The sequence below is a fragment of the Capricornis sumatraensis genome, chromosome 5, assembly GCF_032405125.1.
Source record: "Capricornis sumatraensis isolate serow.1 chromosome 5, serow.2, whole genome shotgun sequence".
Classification (NCBI taxonomy): domain Eukaryota; kingdom Metazoa; phylum Chordata; class Mammalia; order Artiodactyla; family Bovidae; genus Capricornis; species Capricornis sumatraensis.
The window spans coordinates 29,884,086-29,903,856 of NC_091073.1; the positions used below are offsets into that span (position 1 = coordinate 29,884,086).

Consider the following 19,771-nt stretch of genomic DNA (forward strand, 5'->3'; position numbering starts at 1 on the left):
TCAAAACACCAGGGAGGCTCTACAACACATCCAGCTTTAATAAAAAGAAAGATGTTCCTGTTTAAAAAAAAAAAAAGAAACTTTAAAAAAGCTTCTCAACATATAAAGAGACCTAGGAAAATTTGAAGTTAAAAGAATCAGAGGGAGAAAAACATAGACGTAGCTTGTAACTACATCTTCTCATCAGTCCCCTAATTAGGGTACTCAGAAAAAGCCTTGTTAGCAGTTGGAAATATCTGTGCATAGAAATAATGGCTATATAATAATGACACTATCACAGGACTAAGCGTTTCTTAAAATTACACCTTTATGAGAAGGAAAAAAACATGTCATTTTTTTTTCAAGATTTATCTTTCTCATTTTAGATATTGCTTAGGTTATTCTGAATCCACCAATAATTTCTGTTAGAGTGATATACAGGAGAAAGAAATGGCACCCCACTCTAGTACTCTTGCATGGAAAATCCCATGGGAGGAGAAGCCTGGTGGGCTGCAGTCCATGGGGTTGCAAAGAGTCAGACACGACTGAGTGACTTCATTTTCACTTTTCACTTTCACGCACTGGAGAAGGAAATAGCAACCCACTCCAGTGTTCTTGCCTGGAGAATCCCAAGGACGGAGGAGCCTGGTGGGCTGCCGTCTACGGGGTCGCAGAGTCGGACATGACTGAAGCGACTTAGCAACAGCAGCAGCAGAGTGATTTACATATATATTTAAAGTTTTCCTTTATAAGTTCTTAATGTATATTTAATTTTTTATAACCGAAATTATTAAATATTTAGCTTTATTAGTTTTTAATTTATGAATTGGGAATACATGCAAATAAAACAACTATTTATATAGAAAATAAATGCTAGGAGTGGGAGCTGGGTGGGGACCACTTTGGGTTCCATCATTACTGTCACTGGACTTGAGTCTTCTAGACTAAATGGGCTCACTGAGTCAGTCCTAGGCAGGATTAATGAGAACATAAATACAATCAGACACATCCAATACAATTTTTTACTTTCAAGGATAAACTGAAATTGAAACACACTTCTAGCATAAGAAACGAAAAGCTGACAAAGACAAATCACATTCGCAAAACCAGGATTTAGAAACCTGTGGAGTAATGTCTACATATAAGAGAACAGAGCAGTGATACAAGAATCATGGAACAAGCCAAGACACAACTTGCATTTCAGAGAAAAAGATAGCTTTGGTTATGATGTGCTTCAAACCATGTGCAACCTATGTACCATCTGAGAAGGGCCTATTATGAGAACAATGATCAAGGTGGAGCAAGGAGAAAAGAGAGTGTGGAGAAGGAACAACAGCCCTTGGTAGCAGGGACACTTAATCCCAAAGGGCAGAGACAGTGTGACAGAGTAATTATACTGTAGATGGTGGGGACCGCGAAAGGAGAAGGGGCACACCGTGGATGACATTCTAATGATATATTGGTACTAAAAATTCTAGACTGTCTCAGCCAAGGCCACAGCTCATGGTAGTGGTAGAGGAGGAAAGGAAAGTCCTGACGCCTGACAAACACAGAGAATGTGGAGAAATAAACTGAGTTTTAATGATTTCATCTTGTTGGGGTTGCTGAGCCAGACATGCTGGAATGTGAAGTCAAGTGGGCCTTAGAAAGCATCACTACGAACAAAGCTAGTGGAGGTGATGGAATTCCAGTTGAGCTGTTTCAAATCCTGAAAGATGATGCTGCGAAAGTGATGCACTCAATATGCCAGCAAATTTGGAAAACTCAGCAGTGGCCACAGGACTGGAAAAGGTCAGTTTTCATTCCAATCCCAAAGAAAGGCAATGCCAAAGCACGCTCAAACTGCCACACAATTGCACTCATCTCACATGCTAGTAAAGTAATGCTCAAAATTTTCCAAGCCACGCTTCAGTAATACGTGAACCTTGAACTTCCTGATGTTGAAGCTGGTTCTAGAAAAGGCAGAGGAACCAGAGATCAAATTGCCAACATCCGCTGGATCATGGAAAAAGCAAGAGAGTTCCAGAAAAACATCTATTTCTGCCTTTGACTATGTGGATCACAATAAACTGTGGAAAATTCTGAAAGAGAAGGGAATACCAGACCACCTGACCTGCCTCTTGAGAAATCTGTATGCAGGTCAGGAAGCAACAGTTAGAAGTGGACATGGAACAACAGACTGATTCCAAATAGGAAAAGGAGTATGTCAAGGCTGTATATTGTCACCCTGCTTATTTAACTTATATGCAGAGTACATCATGAGAAACGCTGGACTGGAAGAAACACAAGCTGGAATCAAGATTGCCAGGAGAACTATGAATAACCTCAGATATGCAGATGATACCACCCTTATGGCAGAAAGTGAAGAGGAACTAAAAAGCCTCTTGATGAAAGTGAAAGTGGAGAGTGAAAAAGTTGGCTTAAAGCTCAACATTCAGAAAATGAAGATCATGGCATCTGGTCCCATCACTTCATGGGAAATAGATGGGGAAACAGTGGAAACAGTGTCAGACTTTATTTTTTTGGGCTCCAGAATCACTGCAGATGGTGATTGCAGCCATGAAATTAAAAGACACTCCTTGGAAGAAAAGTTATGACCAACCTAGATAGTATATTCAAAAGCAGAGACATTACTTTGCCGACTAAAGTCCGTCTAGTCAAGGCTATGGTTTTTCCAGTGGTCGTGTATGGATGTGAGAGTTGGACCGTGAAGAAGGCTGAGCGCCGAAGAACTGATGCTTTTGAACTGTGGTGTTGGAGAAGACTCTTGAGAGTCTCTTGGACTGCAAAGAGATCCAACCAGTCCATTCTGAAGGAGATCAGCCCTGGGATTTCTTTAAAGGAATGATGCTAAAGCTGAAACTCCAGTACTTTGGCCACCTCATGCGAAGAGTTGACTCACTGGAAAAGACTCTGATGCTGGGAGGGATTGGGGGCAGGAGGAGAAGGGGACGACCGAGGATGAGACGGCTGGATAGCATCACCGACTTGATAGACGTGAGTCTGAGTGAACTCCAGGAGTTGGTGATGGACAGGGAAGCCTGGCGTGCTGCGATTCATGGGGTTGCAAAGAGTCGGACACAACTGAGCGACTGAACTGAACTGAACTGAACTGAACCATTAATCCTGACGATCAGAATCATTAAGTAACTTCCTATTAGGTGGTACAAACAGAATTCAACCCAGATCATTGACTCCACAGTTCTTATTCTTAAATACTAGGTTTAACTACTTCCTTAGAACAGTAAACTATTCTCATTCATGCATTCAACTGCAACAGAAAGGCCTCGCCCCACTCTCTATCTCAGAGTGGAAATTTGAAACAGCTTGTTCATGTTCTCCAAAATGTCATTAGGTGTTTCATTAAGTTAGACAAAACTGTAAATGTTTGCTTTTTTAAAAAGGACACATGACAGTATTTACACTCCGAGAAGCAAAGTGGCATTTTTTTCCACGGGGGAAATTTGGGGTATAATCTAATGTAAAACTGTCCTAAAAACTCACCCACAAAGGCTGCCATCTGAGCTGCTGTTCTTCCTACAGAGTTGACAACATCTGTTTCGGCACCAGCTTCTAGCATTACCCACGTGATGTCTTTATTACCTAGAGTCAAAAAGAAACATTTGTTAAAAATAAGGAATGCCCAATTCAAATACTGCCTTTTAAATAATCCATACTCTTTTTTCTCCCAATTAGTTTCAGATTTCTATCTAGTGGATATTTTCATTTTTCCCAAAATATTTATCATAACTATAGTAAAAAGTAAAATGTGACAGAACCCACAGAAAAATCAACCTTAATTTCTGGAAAAGAATAGAAAACATTGAAGTAGTACAAAAATGGCACAGAACTGAATATCACTTTTTTAAAAAAACAAGACAAAGTATGTTTTTCCTTGCTTAGTATAAAGTCAAAACAAAATAACAACAAAAACAAAGGCAGAAGAAAGAAAATGAATGAAAGCCCTCACTAATGTCTACTAACTCATCCCCTCCCTTACTCCTAGAGGCCCTGAGATAACTGCTGATGGTTGAGGACCTATCTTTCTGCGCTTTGTCCTGTTTAAACATTCACAGTTATTTCATTTGCATTCTTTGACTATAGGAATCATTACAGATCGTTTGCTATTATAAACTATGCTCAGTGAATAGCATTTTCCATTACTTTTTGCAAGGATGAATTATAATTTCCTTAGGAACAGTTCCTGGAAAACATTGTAGGATCAAAGGTTATGAACATTTTAAATGCATTTTACCAGGCAGCCTCCCAGCAAGTTAGGCTCATGTGCACTTCCCAATACAGTGCACAAAAGTTCCCACGCCAATGCTGGGCTTTATCTCTCCTCTTTAACCTCTGCCAATACTGTTAAGTGGAAAACTATCATTTGTCGTCCTAATCTGATATTCTCTGATTGTTCATGAGAGCGGGTTTGAGTTTTTTAGTCAGTTGTATTTCTTTTGTTCCTGTTCAATTTTCTAATTGTCTACTGTCGTATTTGTTGTTTTTTCAATTGATTTATAAGAACCCTACATATATAATGATATCACCCATTAAGATGTTCAAGCTGGATTTAGAAAAGGCAGAGGAACCAGAGATTAAATTGCCAACATCCGCTGATTCATTGAAAAAGCAAGAGAATACCAGAAAAACGTCTACTTCTGCTTTATTCACTATGCGAAAGCCTTTGACTGTGTGGATCACAACAAACAGTAGAAAATTCTTAAAGAGATGGAAACAACAGACCACCTGACCTGCCTCCTGAGAAATCCGTATGCAGGTCAAGAGGCAACAGTTAGAACTGGACATGGAACTACAGACGGTTCCTAACTGGGAAAGGAGTACGTCAAGGCTGTATATTGTCACCCTGCTTATTTAACTTATATGCGGAGTACATCATGAGAAGCGCTGAGCTGGAGGAAGCACAAGCTGGAATCAAGATTGCCGGGAGAAATATCAGTAACCTCAGATATGCAGATGATACCACCCTTATGGCAGAAAGTGAAGAGGAACTAAAAAGCCTCCTGATGAAAGTGAAAGTGGAGAGTGAAAAAGTTGGCTTAAAGCTCAACATTCAGAAAATTAAGATCATGGCATCTGGTCCTCAGTTCATGGCAAATAGATGGGGAAACAAAAGAAACAGTGAGAGACTTTATTTTTTGGGCTCCAAAATCACTGCAGATGGTGATTGAAGCCATGAAATTAAAAGATGCTTGCTCCTTGAAAGAAAAGCTATAACCAACCTAGACAGCATATTAAAAAGCAGAGACATTACTTTGCTAACAAAGGTCAATCTAGTCAAAGCTGTGGGTTTTTCAGTAGTCATGTATGGATGTGAGAGTAGGACCATAAAGAAAGCTGAGTGCCGAATAATTGATGCTTTTGAACTGTGGTGTTGGAGAAGACTCTTGAGAGTCCCTTGGACTGGAAGGAGATCAAACCAGTCCATCCTAAAGGAAATCAGGCCTGAATATTCATTGGAAGGACTGACACTGAAGCTGAAACTCCAATATTTTGGCCACCTGATGCAAAGAACTGACTCACTGGAAAAGACCCTGATGCTAGCAAAGATCGAAGGCAGGAGGAGAAGGGGACGACAGAGGATGAGATGATTGGATGGCATCACCAACTCAATGGACATGAATTTGAGTAAGCTCCAGGAGTTGGTGATGGACAGGGAAGCCTGGCATGCTGCAGTCCATGGGGTCACAAAGAGTTGGACACGACTGAGAGACTGAACTGAACTGAACAGCCTTTAAGACATGTAATAACTATTTTCCGTATTGTTTAATTTAAATTTTAAATTAAATGTAGGGTATTTTCTACATATGGAAAAATTAAGATTTTATGTAATCAAATTAGGCACTGTTGCCCTTTTTGAAGCCTATATTTTATGTTATGCTTAGAAATGCCTTCCAGTTCTAGGATTAAAAAACTACAGATTACTGCTTTCAAAGCATGATAATATTATATTACATATTTTCTTAAAAACTGTAACAAGTGCAGATAATTCCACTTAATTTTAGATACTTCCCAAATTGTCTTCATTTACAAATTATAAGAAACATGAATCAGAGTAAGTTTCTAAACAGATCACCCTATTTCATACAGAAATGTCAGTGAAGCAAATTGCTCTATCATAGCAGCTATTGTGTCAACAGAACAACAGAGAAGCTTCAGTGTTACTTCAAAATATAAAACTATAGAACATCAAAGGAACTAACTTGTAAGAATAACAGATCAAGCTTCATGACTCTAAACAAAGCATACCATCAACAGAATCAGGTGATTTAAATAACTAAAGAAACATCACCAAATTAACTATATAACATATTTCATACATTGTACCTTTTCAAAACCAATTCCCATCACGTCTTTCCATAAGACATGATCTTAAAATTACTACAACAAAAACACACTTAATGAAAAAATATACATATACGAAATTTTTACAGGTGATTATTATTAATGTATTAGAATAAATGCTAAAACTTCACCAGAAAGTGCAGCAAACATGAGGGCTGTGTATCCGTGTTCATGTTGATGACAATTTACATCAGCTCCATGTCGTAAAAGTAATTTGCACATATCAAGTTTTCCTTTATAGGCAGCATGCATTAGAGGAGTCATTCCATTCTTTAACAGAAAGGGAAAAAAATATTAATTTTACTTATTTACCTTTCCCCCACCTATGAGCAATTTATGCAATTAAGTTAGAACACAAAATAAAATGAATTAATAAAACCATCTTTATAATCTACATTTTTATACTCACTTCCCACTTCGATCTTCTATAAACTGCTGAGGAAAAAAGATAGTTTCACTGGAGCCTATTATACAGAGTGAAGTAAGCCAGAAAGAGAAACACCAATACAGTATACTAACGCATATATATGGAATTTAGAAAGATCGTAACGATAACCCTATATGCGAGACAGCAAAAGAGACACAGATGTATAGAACAGTCTTTGGGACTCTGTGGGAGAGGGTGAGGGTGGGATGATTTGGGAGAATGGCATTGAAACATGTATATTATCATATGTGAAACCAATCGCCAGTCCAGGTTCGATGCTGGATACAGGATGCTTGGGACTGGTGCACTGGGATGACCTGGAGGGATGGGATGGGGTGGGAGGTGGGAGGGGGGGTTCAGGATGGGGAACACGTGTACACCCGTGGTGGATTCATGTCAATGTATGGCAAAACCAATACAATATTGTAAAGTAATTAGCCTCCAATTAAAACAAATAAATTTATATTAAAAAAATTTTTTTAAGAAAAAAGATAGTTTCATTACCTCAGCTTTTCAACAGATTAGCAAACAGATTCAGAGAAGAATCGCTCAACCTCACTTAACTAATAAAATGGCCAGGGCAAGACTGAAACTAAATTTATCAGAGCTCTCATCTCGCCTACACATAGCTCTTGAAGAAACAAATGGAACAAAGAGATACAAATGCACTACAAAAGAAAGAAAAGTAAGGAAAAACCTTAAAATAAACAGAATACATATCAAGGGGAAAGCTGAATATGGAATATCCATAGCATGGAATATTATTATGTACTGATTGAATTCATCTGTATTGAATTACTACTGCCAATGAGAACAAGAAGATGCAGGAAATGTATATTAAAGTGCCCTCATTTTTAAAACAATGATCCTCAAAATCACATTTATATTTCAATCAGAAATATGATTTGGTCATATATATGATTATATGAATATGGAGAAATGATCAGTAGTATTTACACTAGGCCACACTGTTTAGTCTCCACATGTCTTGTCCATATCCAATGAACATCCAACCTTATATGTTAAGTATCTAAAACCACTTGGTGGACAAATAAATGAGCTGTTTCCTGTAAGTAAATTTTCTCGGAACCCAGGAGAGACTCTCTAAGTGCTGGAATTTCAGTTGTTTTGGGTGAAAACCTCTCTAAAATATATAATCTCATTTTTGGCAAATTTTAGAGTACCAACATAATTTGAATTGTTTTTAATGATTCTAGACTATTCTTATGAACATAGTCCTCAATATTATCAGAGGTTATGTTGACGTGAGAATTATTGGGAGGCTGTACAAGAGGCAACTTAGTAGGAGTAGCCAAAGTTTCCTGGCAGTAGTAATGGGAAAATAATAAGGGAGTAGTTTTAAACACTTTAGATATGATGACATTAAAAATAATTACAGTTTCTCTCTCGTAACTCTTAAAGAATTCATCAATATTAGTCCGCTAAGTTATAATTCTATTATCATTAAAAAAAAGCATTCATTCAGCAAATACTTACTGAGTGCCTAAACTATGTCAGGCAAACCTATGCACTGTGGGTAGCAATGAACAAAGCCCAAGCCCCTGAAGTCTAAGTCCTGGGCACTTAAATTTTAGTAGGGGTGACAAGGCAGATGGTGATAAGAAGCGCTATAGGGAGACAATATTGCATAAGCGGGAGAGGGAATGCCAGAAGGTTAGAGGAGGTTATTATTTTTAAAAGGACAGTCAAAGAATATGCCTCTGACAAGGTGGCATTTTGAATAAAGTCCTGGAGGAAGGATGTAAATATTGAATAACTAGAAGAAGAATGGGCTCCCCGAGTGGTTCAGTGGTAAGGAATCCTCCTGCCAGAGCAGGAGATGCAGGTTTGATTCCTGGGTCAGGAAGACCCCCTGGAGAAGGAAATGGCAACACACTCCAGTATTCTTGCTTGGAAATCCCATGGATAAAGGAGCCTGGTGCACTACAGTCCATGGGGTTGCAAAGAGCTGGACACAGCTCAGCAACTAAACAGACAAGAATGCTTCAGTAAAGAGACTGCAAGAGTAAGACTCTCCGGTGTTCTGTGTTCAGGGAAGACCTAGGAGGCCGAATCTGTGTGCAGCTCACTCACAGCATGTCCAGGACCTCTCTGTCTCGATCCCAGTGCTCCTAGTGGGTGTTAGTCACTCAGTTGTGTCCGACTCTTTGTGACCCCCATGGAGGGTAGCCCACCAGGTTCTTCTGTCCTTGGAATTCTCCAGACAAGAATACTGGAGTGGGCTGCCACTTCCTTCTCCAGGTTTAAACATATATAGGGTAGTATAGTATAGGAGCATGTCTAATGTTTTAAACATTAAATAGGATGCCAGTGCTTGTGGAGGGTTTCCAGAAACTTCTTCTTTTATTAAGCTACAGAAGAGCCATCCTACCTTAATCTGTTAAAGAGCTTTTACCCTCAGTAGCTAAATTTTATCAAATACATTATAATATCTATTGAGATGATCTACATATTTCTCTTTTACGTTGTAAAATAGTGATTTACATAAGATTTTCTAAACTGAATCATCCTGTCATTCTTGGAGAAACCTTACTTTGTTAAGTCTTATTATTCTTTTGATATACCACTGTATAAAGTTGCGAGTATTTTCCATAGTGTTTCTGAATCCTTATTTACAAAGTGCATTGAGCCCACAGTTTGCTTGGGCTTCTTCCTATTTTGGCATCAGCATTAAGATTATTTTATCAAAATGAGTTGGGCATCTGCCCGTATTTTTATGAATTAATGGTACAATCTGTGTAAAATGAGAATTAAATGGTCCTTGAACATTTTGTAAAACTTACTCAGGTCTGTAGCTTTAAAAGGTAGTTGGCAGTTATATACATTTATACAAATCTTTTCATTTTCCATTTTTATACTTCTATATGAGATGAATATGTTCATTTCAATGTTTCTACAAAAATCACTACTTTCATATAGGTTTCCAAATGAATTAGCTTAAACAAAAAGTTATGACAATTTTTTTTTCTCACTGCAGTTATGCTCTCACTTACTTCCTTGGTGTTTATACATATAATTTTCTTGCTTCTACTTTCCTAATTGTCTGTTTTGGGGGGAGGGGGGTGGGGGATCCTAAATTGATAACCTTGTTTTATCTTTTCTTTGTTAACAGTTTCATTGCCATAAGATTTACCCATTTAATGTTACAGTTAAATAATGTTTAGTATTTTCAGAGTGGTACAACTATCACCACAATCAATTTTAGAACACTTTTGTCATACCCAAAAGAAACACCATGCCCACTGACAGGCGTTCCCACTGGCCCCCACCCAATCCCATCACCCAGCCCCAGTCAACCACGAATCTGCTTTCTGTATTCTGGACTTGCTCATTTCTGAATTCTCCTATAAATGGAACCATATAAGATTCACAGTCTTGTTTGATTGGGTTCTTCTACTTGGCAGAATTTTACCTGACATTCACCATGTTGTAGCATGCACCAGGATGTCTTTCCTTTTTATAACTGAGTAATACTCCATTGCATAGATATACCATACTGTGTTTATCCACTTATCAGTTGACGGATGTTTTGAACTGTTTCCATCTTTGGCGCTTTGGGTGTTACGAATAATGCTGCTATAAACATTCATGTTCAAAGTTTTTGTATTGCCATATGTTTTATTTTTCTTAGTTATATACCTAGGATTGCTGTGTCATATGGTAACTCTTATGTTAAACCATTTGAGGAACTGTCAACCCATTTTAAAGAACAGCTGCACCATTTTACATTCCCACCAGCCAAGCATGAGGGTTCCAGTTTCTCTACATCCTCACCAATACTTGCTATCATCTCTTTTATTTTCACCATCCTAGTGGGTATAAAGTAGCCTCTCACTGCAGTTTTGATTTGCATTCCCCTGGCAGCTAATTTTGAGCCTTTTTTCATGTGCATATTGGCCATTTGTATGTTTTCTTTGAAGCAATGTCTATTCAGATCCTTTGCCCATTTTTAAATCGGGTGATTTGTAATTTTTATTATTGAGTTGTAGGGGTTCTTAACACATTTCAGTTACAAATCCCTTACCAGATAGGATCTGTAAAACCATTCTGTGGGTTTTCTTTTTACTTTTTTGGATGGTGTGGTTTGAAGTACAAAGGTTGTCATTTTTGTTTTTTCTTTTGTTGCTTATGTTTAATGACTTTTTAAATTTTTTATTTCTATTTTATTTTTCTTAATTCATTTCCTATATTTTCTGAGTATACTATTTTTCATCTAATTTCATGAGCTGAAACCTCAGAACACCACAAAGATTTAAAGTAAAATAATAAATGCTACAAAATTTCCTCTGAATATGATTTTGGCCACATGACACCAGTTTTTGATCAACAGTAGCTTTTGATAAATATTGCGCTTTCAGCTGTAAATAGTAGGTAATTTCTACTTCTATTTCTTCCTTTAGCCAAGAATTATTCAGAATTTTAGCAAGCATTCAGGTTATATGTTTTATTATTTGAATCAAATTTTTATTTTCAGTGTTATATTACATTTGATGACCTTGTTCAAAATTAGCTAAAATTTTCCTGTACAAATTAGTTATCATTCACGGGCAAATTTTTATCAGTGTTCCATGTAAAATGGAGATGTACTATTTCTGTTTTATACATAGTGCAGAGATTTGCTGCTGCTGCTGCTAAGTGGCTTCAGTTGTGTCCGACTCTGTGGGACCCCATAGACGGCAGCCTACGAGGCTCCGCCGTCCCTGGGATTCTCCAGGCAAGAACACTGGAGTGGGTTGCCATCTCCTTCTCCAATGCGTGAAAGTGAAAAGTGAAAGGGAAGTCACTTAGTCATGTCCGACTCTTAGCGACCCCATGGACTGCAGCCCACCAGGCTTCTTTGTCCACGGGATTTTCCTGGCAAGAGTACTGGAATGGGGTGCCACTGCCTTCTGCTTTTAGGTTATCCAATTTTCCAACCCTTGAATACTTCTACTTAACCAGAAGATGCTTTTGTGGTCTTACAAATTTCTCCTTTGATTTCCATCTTTTTCATTATGAACCTCAAAGCTTAAAGGCTTATTAGTGAAGGCTTAAGGCTGTCATGTTCTTGGAGGATTCTTAATGATCTATAGCAAAGAGTCTTCAGCTTTTTTTTTTGTTTGTTGCTTTAGCTTTATTTTCTTTGATATTAATTTTGCTATCCATGTGTGGGTAAAGGGTTAACAAAACACTTCCTTTTCTGCATGAGAAACAGAAATTCAGTTAACTGTCTATAGTACTAGAACTGCCCTGCATAATTGTGTAGCTACTAGCCACACATGGCTAATGGCTGCCGTTCTGGACAGCTTGGAAGAGAAATTACCATCATCTCAGAAAGTTATTTTGGATAGCAACTGTTCAATAATGTAGAGTTTAGGTTCAGTTAACCTTCCCTAGAAGGAGACTTGCTGGATCGAAGGTATGCACGTTTAAAAACGAGAAATATTCTAAAAATTTTTTCCAGAATGTGATGTCAATTTATACCTAATCTATTAGCATATATAAATCCAGTGTTTCCCATACTTCATAAAAAATGATATAGTTTGGTTTAATTGTCACTTATTTGATTACCAGTAAAATTAAACATTAATTACATGCTATTTGTCTTTTGCAACCTGTCTTGCTGATATTTGCTTTAAAGCTTAATATAACTTGAGGACAAATGCTAGAAAACAACTCTTATTATTAGATTTTATACATTATCTATTCTCATAGGAAGTAAAACATCTTATTAAACATTTAAAATTTTACCTCATCCAAGCAGTTGACACGAACATTCTTGCTGCCTAACAATGTTCCAGCTTCTTGGATAGTACCTTAAAAAAAGAAAGAAAATGCAAAGTTTATTTATCTTTAGAAAAGAATCTAACACCAAGGAAACAAACTTTAAAGGATTATCTGTGAAACTAAGATGAGTCAGGTTAGGTTGTTAAGAAATAAAACATTGATCGCACAGTATTTCTTCCACAAAGTAATTATTCCCAAGAACAGATTCACAGAGACTAAAATAGTTCCATCTTGCTTTTACTTCCACTGGCCTCAGAGTATATTAAATTGGCCGCATTTTCCTTTTGGCAGTAATACAAAAACCACAAGGCCTAAGACTTTTAATACTGAAACAAATCTTAAACGGCATCTAATCCAACCCACCATCTAAAGCTTAAACTGCAGTCAATGTAATAACTGGGGTTCAAAATACAGTCAGTATTTATATACCTTGTCACCACTAGGCCCTGTGAATTGATGGCATGCTTGTAATAGAATTCTTGGTTTGGAAATGCTGAGGTAAACGTTATCTTTAAAGCCTGGTACTATATAAAAGTGCCATTACGGCCAGGATTCAGACTTTCATACTGAAAGTCATCTGATAGAAAACTAAAGGTCAGTTTCTGCAAATGTGTAAATAAGCTGTAATTGGGCCACAACTGTCAGGTTTTCCAGCCGTCTATAAGACATACTGACGGAAGCAAGCAGTCTCAGGAGAAAATGTTGCTATTACCATCATTAGCAGAAGCCAACCACATGTTCTGCCAAAAAATGTCTAGTTGTGAAGGGGAACAGGATAATGAAATTGCACGTTCTCAGGGAGAAAGGATGAGCTAAGCCTCTCTTCTGAAAGGACATAGAAGAACTGAAGCATTCTCAATGAGGAATTATTTCTTCTTTTTAAATTTAGAATTATAGTTCAAGAATATGCTAAACTCTGCACTTCTTCCAGAGTTAAAGCTGGAAAGCAGAATTGAGTTTAGCCTGCTTCTTTCTACCTGATCTGCATCTTAGGCACATAATCTGAGTGCTCCTCACCAACAGAGGGGAGATACAGAAATGTCTCCTAGACTGAGGCTGCAACAGCTCGGCTGGGGAAATGTCAAGTGAGTGATCTGCAAGGCCCTGGACTATGACAGCTGTTCTGTCAACAGTTCGTTTGTCTGATCCTGCAGTCCATCTGAGGGGCAGTTGGTATCACTGGTTGAATGGCTACAGCTACAGAGAGAGAGGGGAAAGGCTTCAATCATGCAAGCACGTTCTGTACAGAAGCTTATCTGTACCCATGGGTTTTCACCAGAGACTCAAACATCTTTGGAAAGGAATTCAAACAAACTCCAGCATCCCGATTTCACTTGAACAAGATGCTCCAGTTTAACCCCACTGTCCACTGAGGAATAACTGAAGTTACTTTTCATCCAACCAAGAGATGCTTATGCAATAAAAGGAGAATACTATCGGGATGGTGATCATGCCGAAGCCTGCTGTATGTTGGGGGAAGATGGGAATTACAATCACAAACACTTGGCTCATGTTAGGGAACAGGCCGATAATTCTATAAAAGTTGAGCCCAAGGGCTAACAACACATTTTGAATCTGTCCAGTCACAGGGCAATTTAAAAAAAAAAAAAAAGATGAGGCATTCACTCACATGCCATGGAATACCAGTTAGTCTTTTGAAATGCAGGGACCATGGTTAGAAAATTTTTCTAAAACAGTTTGGGAATCCAGAGAGTGAAAACAGATTTTAGAAAACACATGAGCACAATACCCCTAAGAAGAGAAACTTCCAATGATTTCTAATTTGGTGTTCCTAATTTAATGATATTAGTGGGAAACTGTACAAGTCTACAACGGCATGGAAATGGGAAACGCATGGTTAACACAGAAGGATTTTTTTTTTTTTTTTTTTTTTGCCATTCCTCACTGTGTATATAGGAGACTCTCAAACAATATTTTGCAATTAAGTTTAAAAGATTAATTGCTTTCCTCGGGAAAGAAATGCGTTAAATCTCAGTTAACAAACTCTTACGATGGAGAAATATGGTAGTAAAAGGGGGATAGGAAATGAGACATTTCACTGGAGACAACAATGAACAGACCTATAATGATGAAAATAATATTTAATGATTTGGTTCCCTTGTTGAGACTTTCTCCAAATTACTCCAGAGAAGAAAACACAACCTAACCTGTACCATTAGGGTGGGATTGATAACTTACCTGGATGGGCCAGCCTTTTAGCAGAAAAGAGATTATGGTAAGCATGAGAGTCTCACTGTTACTGCCCTCTCTGACACCACACCAGAGACCTTTTAGCATCACTCTAAAAATGAACAAGTCCTATAAAACCCTCAGTGTTCCCATCGGTGAAGCAGAAATAATAACATCCATCCCATACAGCTCTTAGGACTAAGGGCTTGTCTTGGTGTAGGGCAGAGTACAACTTCAGTGCACACTAGATGCTCCTGTTATATGTATTTAGAGCAGCATAATAAAATTTATTGTGACACTCCTAATTTCTAGTTTGGGACTACTGGTCTCACTGAGCACAAGAGGTAGCCAAAACAAACAAAAAGGGAGAAACAAACATGACATTTCTGTTCCCAGCAATCCATCAGACACTCACAAGATCTGGGTACGTGTGAGTTTTAGGCTTCCCTGGTGGCTCAGCTGGTAAACAATCCACCTGCCATGTGGGAGACCTGGGTTAGACCCCGGGGTTGGGAAGATCCCCTGGAGAAGGGAAAGGCTACCCACTCCAGTATTCTGGCCTGGAAGAGTCAGACATGACTGAACGACTTTCACTTCACTTCCCAAAAGGAATGTCTTTTTGTGAGGAATCTATACCAAAGTTAAGTATTTAAAAAACCTATTTGGCTTGTTAGTTGCTATAACATTTATGTGTAAGTAAAACCATGTATAAAATAAAGTGTCTGGATTTTAAAATAATACATGGATACAGATTTAATCATAGATACATAGTTATAAATGTATTTTTAAATAGACTTTTAATTACAATATGCATTTTGAAATACTGACTCTGTTTAAGTATAAAGTTTCTAAATTCTTCTCCTCGTATCTATTTTTAGACTTTGTAACCAAATGTCCTTAAGTTAGGATTATGAATCACTGCATAAAAAAAAAAAAAAGAATCTAAAAGAGCTGTTTTGTAAATGAACACAAGGAAGCCCACAGAGGTTGTAAAACCTGCCCAGTCATATAGTTAACGGTTTCTATGTATTGGAATTTAAATTTGTTTTTGAACTCTATGCTATAATTGATTATTAGGAGACCTGAATCTTTTTCAAATTGCCAACATATGTTGGATCATCAAAGAAGCAAGAGAGTTCCAGAAAAACATCTACTTCTGTGTTATTGATTATGCCAAAGCCTTTGACTGTGGAGATCACAACAAACCATGGAAAATTCTTAAAGAGATGGAAATACCAGACTACCTCACCTGCCTCCCAAGAAATCTGTATACAGGGCAAAAAGCAACACCTAGAACTGGACAAAGAACAGACTGGTTCCAAATAGGGAAAGGAGTACGTCAAGGCTGTATATTGTCACTCTGCTTATTTAACTTATATGCAGAGTACATCATGTGAAATGCTGGGCTGGATGAAGCACAAACTGGAATCAAGATTGCCAGGAGAAATATCAATAACCTCAGGTACACAGATGACATCACCCTTATGGCAGAAAGCGAAGAAGAAATAAAGAGCCTCTTGATGAAATTGAAATAGGAGAGTGAAAAAGTTGACTTAAAATTCAACATTCAGAAAATTAAGATTGTGGCATCTGGTCCCATTACTTCATGGCAAGTAGATGGGGAAACAATGGAAATGATGAAAGACTTTATTTGGGGGGGCTCCAAAATCACTGCAGATGGTAACTGCAGCCATGAAATTAAAAAATGCTTGCTCCTTAAAAGAAAAGCTATGACCAAGCTATACAGCATACTAAAAAGCAGAGACATTACTTTGTCAACAAAGGTCCGTCTAGTCAAAGCTATGGTTTTTCCAGTAGTCATGTATGGATGTAAGAGCTGGAGTATAAAGAAAGCTGAGCACTGAAGAATTCTGAACTGTGGTGTTGAGGAAGACTCTTGAGAGTCCCTTGGACTGCAAGGAAATCAAACCAGTCCATACTAAAGGAGATCAGTCCTGGATGTTCACTGGAAGGACTCATGCTGAAGCTGAAACTCCAATACTTTGGCCACCTGATGCAAAGAACAGACTCACTAGAAAGGACCCTGATGCTGGGAAAGATTGAAGGCAGTAGGAGAAGGGGATGACAGAGGATGAGACGGTTGGATGGCATCACCAATGCAATGGACATGAATTTGAGCAAGCTCTGGGAGTTGGTGATGGATAGGGAAGCCTGGCATGCTGCAGTCCATGGGGTCACAAAGGGTCAGACACAACTGAGCGACTGAACTGAACTGAACTGAATCTTTCTATATACCAGGGGCACTAGAAATAACCGTATTAACTCCACAGGACCTTAGAGCAGGATCTTTTAACAGTCCCAAATTGGAAACAACTGAAATGTCCCTAAGTGTGACCAGAAAAGCACATAATGATATATCCATACACGGGGAATAAAAGAAGAAAATAAAAAACAAACTGTTGGTACAGTACAGATGAACCTCAAAATCATGAGTTTTGAGTGAAAAAAGTCATGCAAAAAAAAAGGGGGGGATTATTTACTCTACTTATTTTATAATTCCACTTTTATAAAATTCTAGAATAAATAAATTTAACCAATAGTGACAGATACCTATCAGTGGTTGCCTAGAGACAGGGTTGGAGGGAGTGGCAGATTACAAAAGGTTATGTAGAATCTTTTGGGGTAACGCAACTGGTCATTGTGTGGATTGCAGTGAAGCCTTCGTGGATGTATACTTATGTCAAAACTCTCTTTTAAAAAATGTGCATTTTAAATATGCATCGTTTATCATACTTAAATTATACTCCAGTAAGACCGGTAGAATAAACCTTATTGTTCAAGCCTGTTTCATAGCTCCTTTAACACAAATAATGGAAAAAGAGAAAAAGAAAAGAAAGTACATTACTTTCTTGTGAAATCAGCAACACTGACTCCAGGGATTTCAAGTACTAAACAAGATAAGTAATGAAAGACCTTCTGGTTTATATTCTTAAAGGAGGTTTCATTTATTTTGAAACAGTGCTTCCTTAGTGTTTAGTGAAAAAGATATCAGAACTTGGAAGAATGGCTCAATCTACAAGTAATATAAGCCACTAAACTGTGCTTCAGTGATTTCATTTCTCTTCTGAAATGTTGTGAAATGGACACTGTCAGTGACTATAATTTAAATGGATATGTGAGAAACAGCTTCTCCGTTTCACCTGGAGCTTCTTCTCAGCATTCCAACAGACAAACAGCCTGTACAGTAGCTAGCATATGAATTCACTCAAAAGGAGAAATTGCTCTTAAAGTGCCCAGTGCCACATGTGGTATTCTCTGGGCTATAAGTCCCCCGTACAATCTGCTTAACTTCTGGAGGGCAGTGATTAGCAGGATGGAGACATTCAAAACTTTGCTGAGCTTATTTCAGACTGGCCAAGGTGACAGGTCACGCTTGGCTAGAAATTTATTGTTAATTTCACAGACTAGTACTGACTAATCCAGTGCTTCTCAAAGTCGAGAAATGTACAAAAAGGGGGGAAAATATCAGAACTGTACTCACTTCTTTAAAAAAAAAAATGCTTATGAGTACAAATATAAGCTCTGTTTATGACCTTTGTTTGACGATAAGCCAACAATTATTTTACAAATTGTTGTTACTAAGTCATGTCCAACTCTTTGGGACCCCATGGACTGTAACCCACCAGGCTCCTCAGTCCATGGGATTTCCCAGGCAAGAATACTGGAGTGGGTTGCTTCTTCCTTCTCCAGGGGATCTTCCCAACCCAGGTATTAAATCCACTGTCTTCTGCTTGGCAGGCAGATTCTTCACCCCTGAGCCACTTGCACACAAAACTACAAAATCACTTACAATTAAAATTAATTTAACTTGACAGATGATAATATTTTAATGCAATTACCTTTCAAAGTGAGTAAGATATGGTATGGACTGCTATGGTGTTGATTTCATTTTTTCATTTTTTTCTTTAGTTTGTTTTCAAGTCCAGCATGTTTCTACAACTGTGGGCCAGGTGATCTCTCTGCTTTGCCACTTATTACCTGTGTTACATTGGGCAAGCTATTTAACTTTTCAATTCCTTGGTTTGTTATCTATCAAATAGAGACTGCCACATTTACCATAATCATAGCCAACACAGTATCTTAAATACTTTACATATACTAACTCATTTAAAATGTTGTGAAGTGTTATGTGTGTCTTAGTTGCTCAGTCGTGTCCAGCTCTTTGCGACCCCATGGACTGTAGCCTGAAGGCTTCTCTGTCCATGGAGTTTTCCAGGCAAGAATACTGGGTTAGAGGGCCATCCCCTTCTCCAAAGAAGTTCCCAACCCAGGGATCGAACCCTGGTCTCCTGCATTGCAGGCAGATTCTTTACCTTTTGAGCTACGGAGAAGTCTGTATTCCTACCTTATGAAGATTAAATGCAGGGATACATGTAAAGTGCTAAGAATTATGCCAGACCCATGATAATAGTCAGTAAAGGCTGGCTACAGTTTTCTCATTACTTTTAAGAATACGGTGATGTCCAACTGACCTTCACTTGACAAGAATGTATCACATACTAAGTCCATCTCTCTTCTTTTCTCATCAACTTGCACCAAATAAATAGCTGAAAGAGGGTCTATGTAATTTGTTGAACAATGTGAGCCCAGTTAAAAAAAAAAGTCACAGGGTTAACCAGGCTAAATTCCCATCAATTGTTTCATTTAATCTTTACAAATAAAAACCAGTAGACACCCAATAATTTATCCAAGCTTTCCCCTTCCCTGCCCTCCCTCCAACACACACACACACCATCAACGCCTTTCAGAGACCCACTTTACAAAACTGCTCTCTTGTTTACACTTTGGAGAGAAGGTGATAGCCCTGGACTGCTTAAAAACAGCATTTGCATCCCTGGTGGATTGTAAGTTGATCCTTTGTCTCCTTTTTTGCCCAGCACTGTACCTGGCACAGAGCTGAGACTCACATGGTTGGGGAGCCTAATCCCAGAGTCACCAAAAAGCACGGAGAAATTAACCAGAGATAGGCAGAACAGAAAGACTGGATGCCAAATAGGTCGGCGA

General features: G+C 38.2%; 1 protein-coding gene across 1 annotated transcript in view; it reads right to left on the reverse strand.

Annotated features, from left to right (window-relative positions):
• ANKMY2 (ankyrin repeat and MYND domain containing 2) overlaps nt 1-19,771 on the reverse strand; it is a 37,915-nt gene that overhangs the window by 16,687 nt on the left and 1,457 nt on the right. Inside the window, exons 2-4 of the mRNA XM_068973042.1 lie at nt 12,521-12,585; nt 6,474-6,612; nt 3,484-3,582 (exon numbers count right to left, since the gene is read on the reverse strand). Coding sequence (XP_068829143.1) covers nt 3,484-3,582; nt 6,474-6,612; nt 12,521-12,585 — 303 coding nt within the window. The remainder of the gene's footprint in view (nt 1-3,483; nt 3,583-6,473; nt 6,613-12,520; nt 12,586-19,771) is intronic.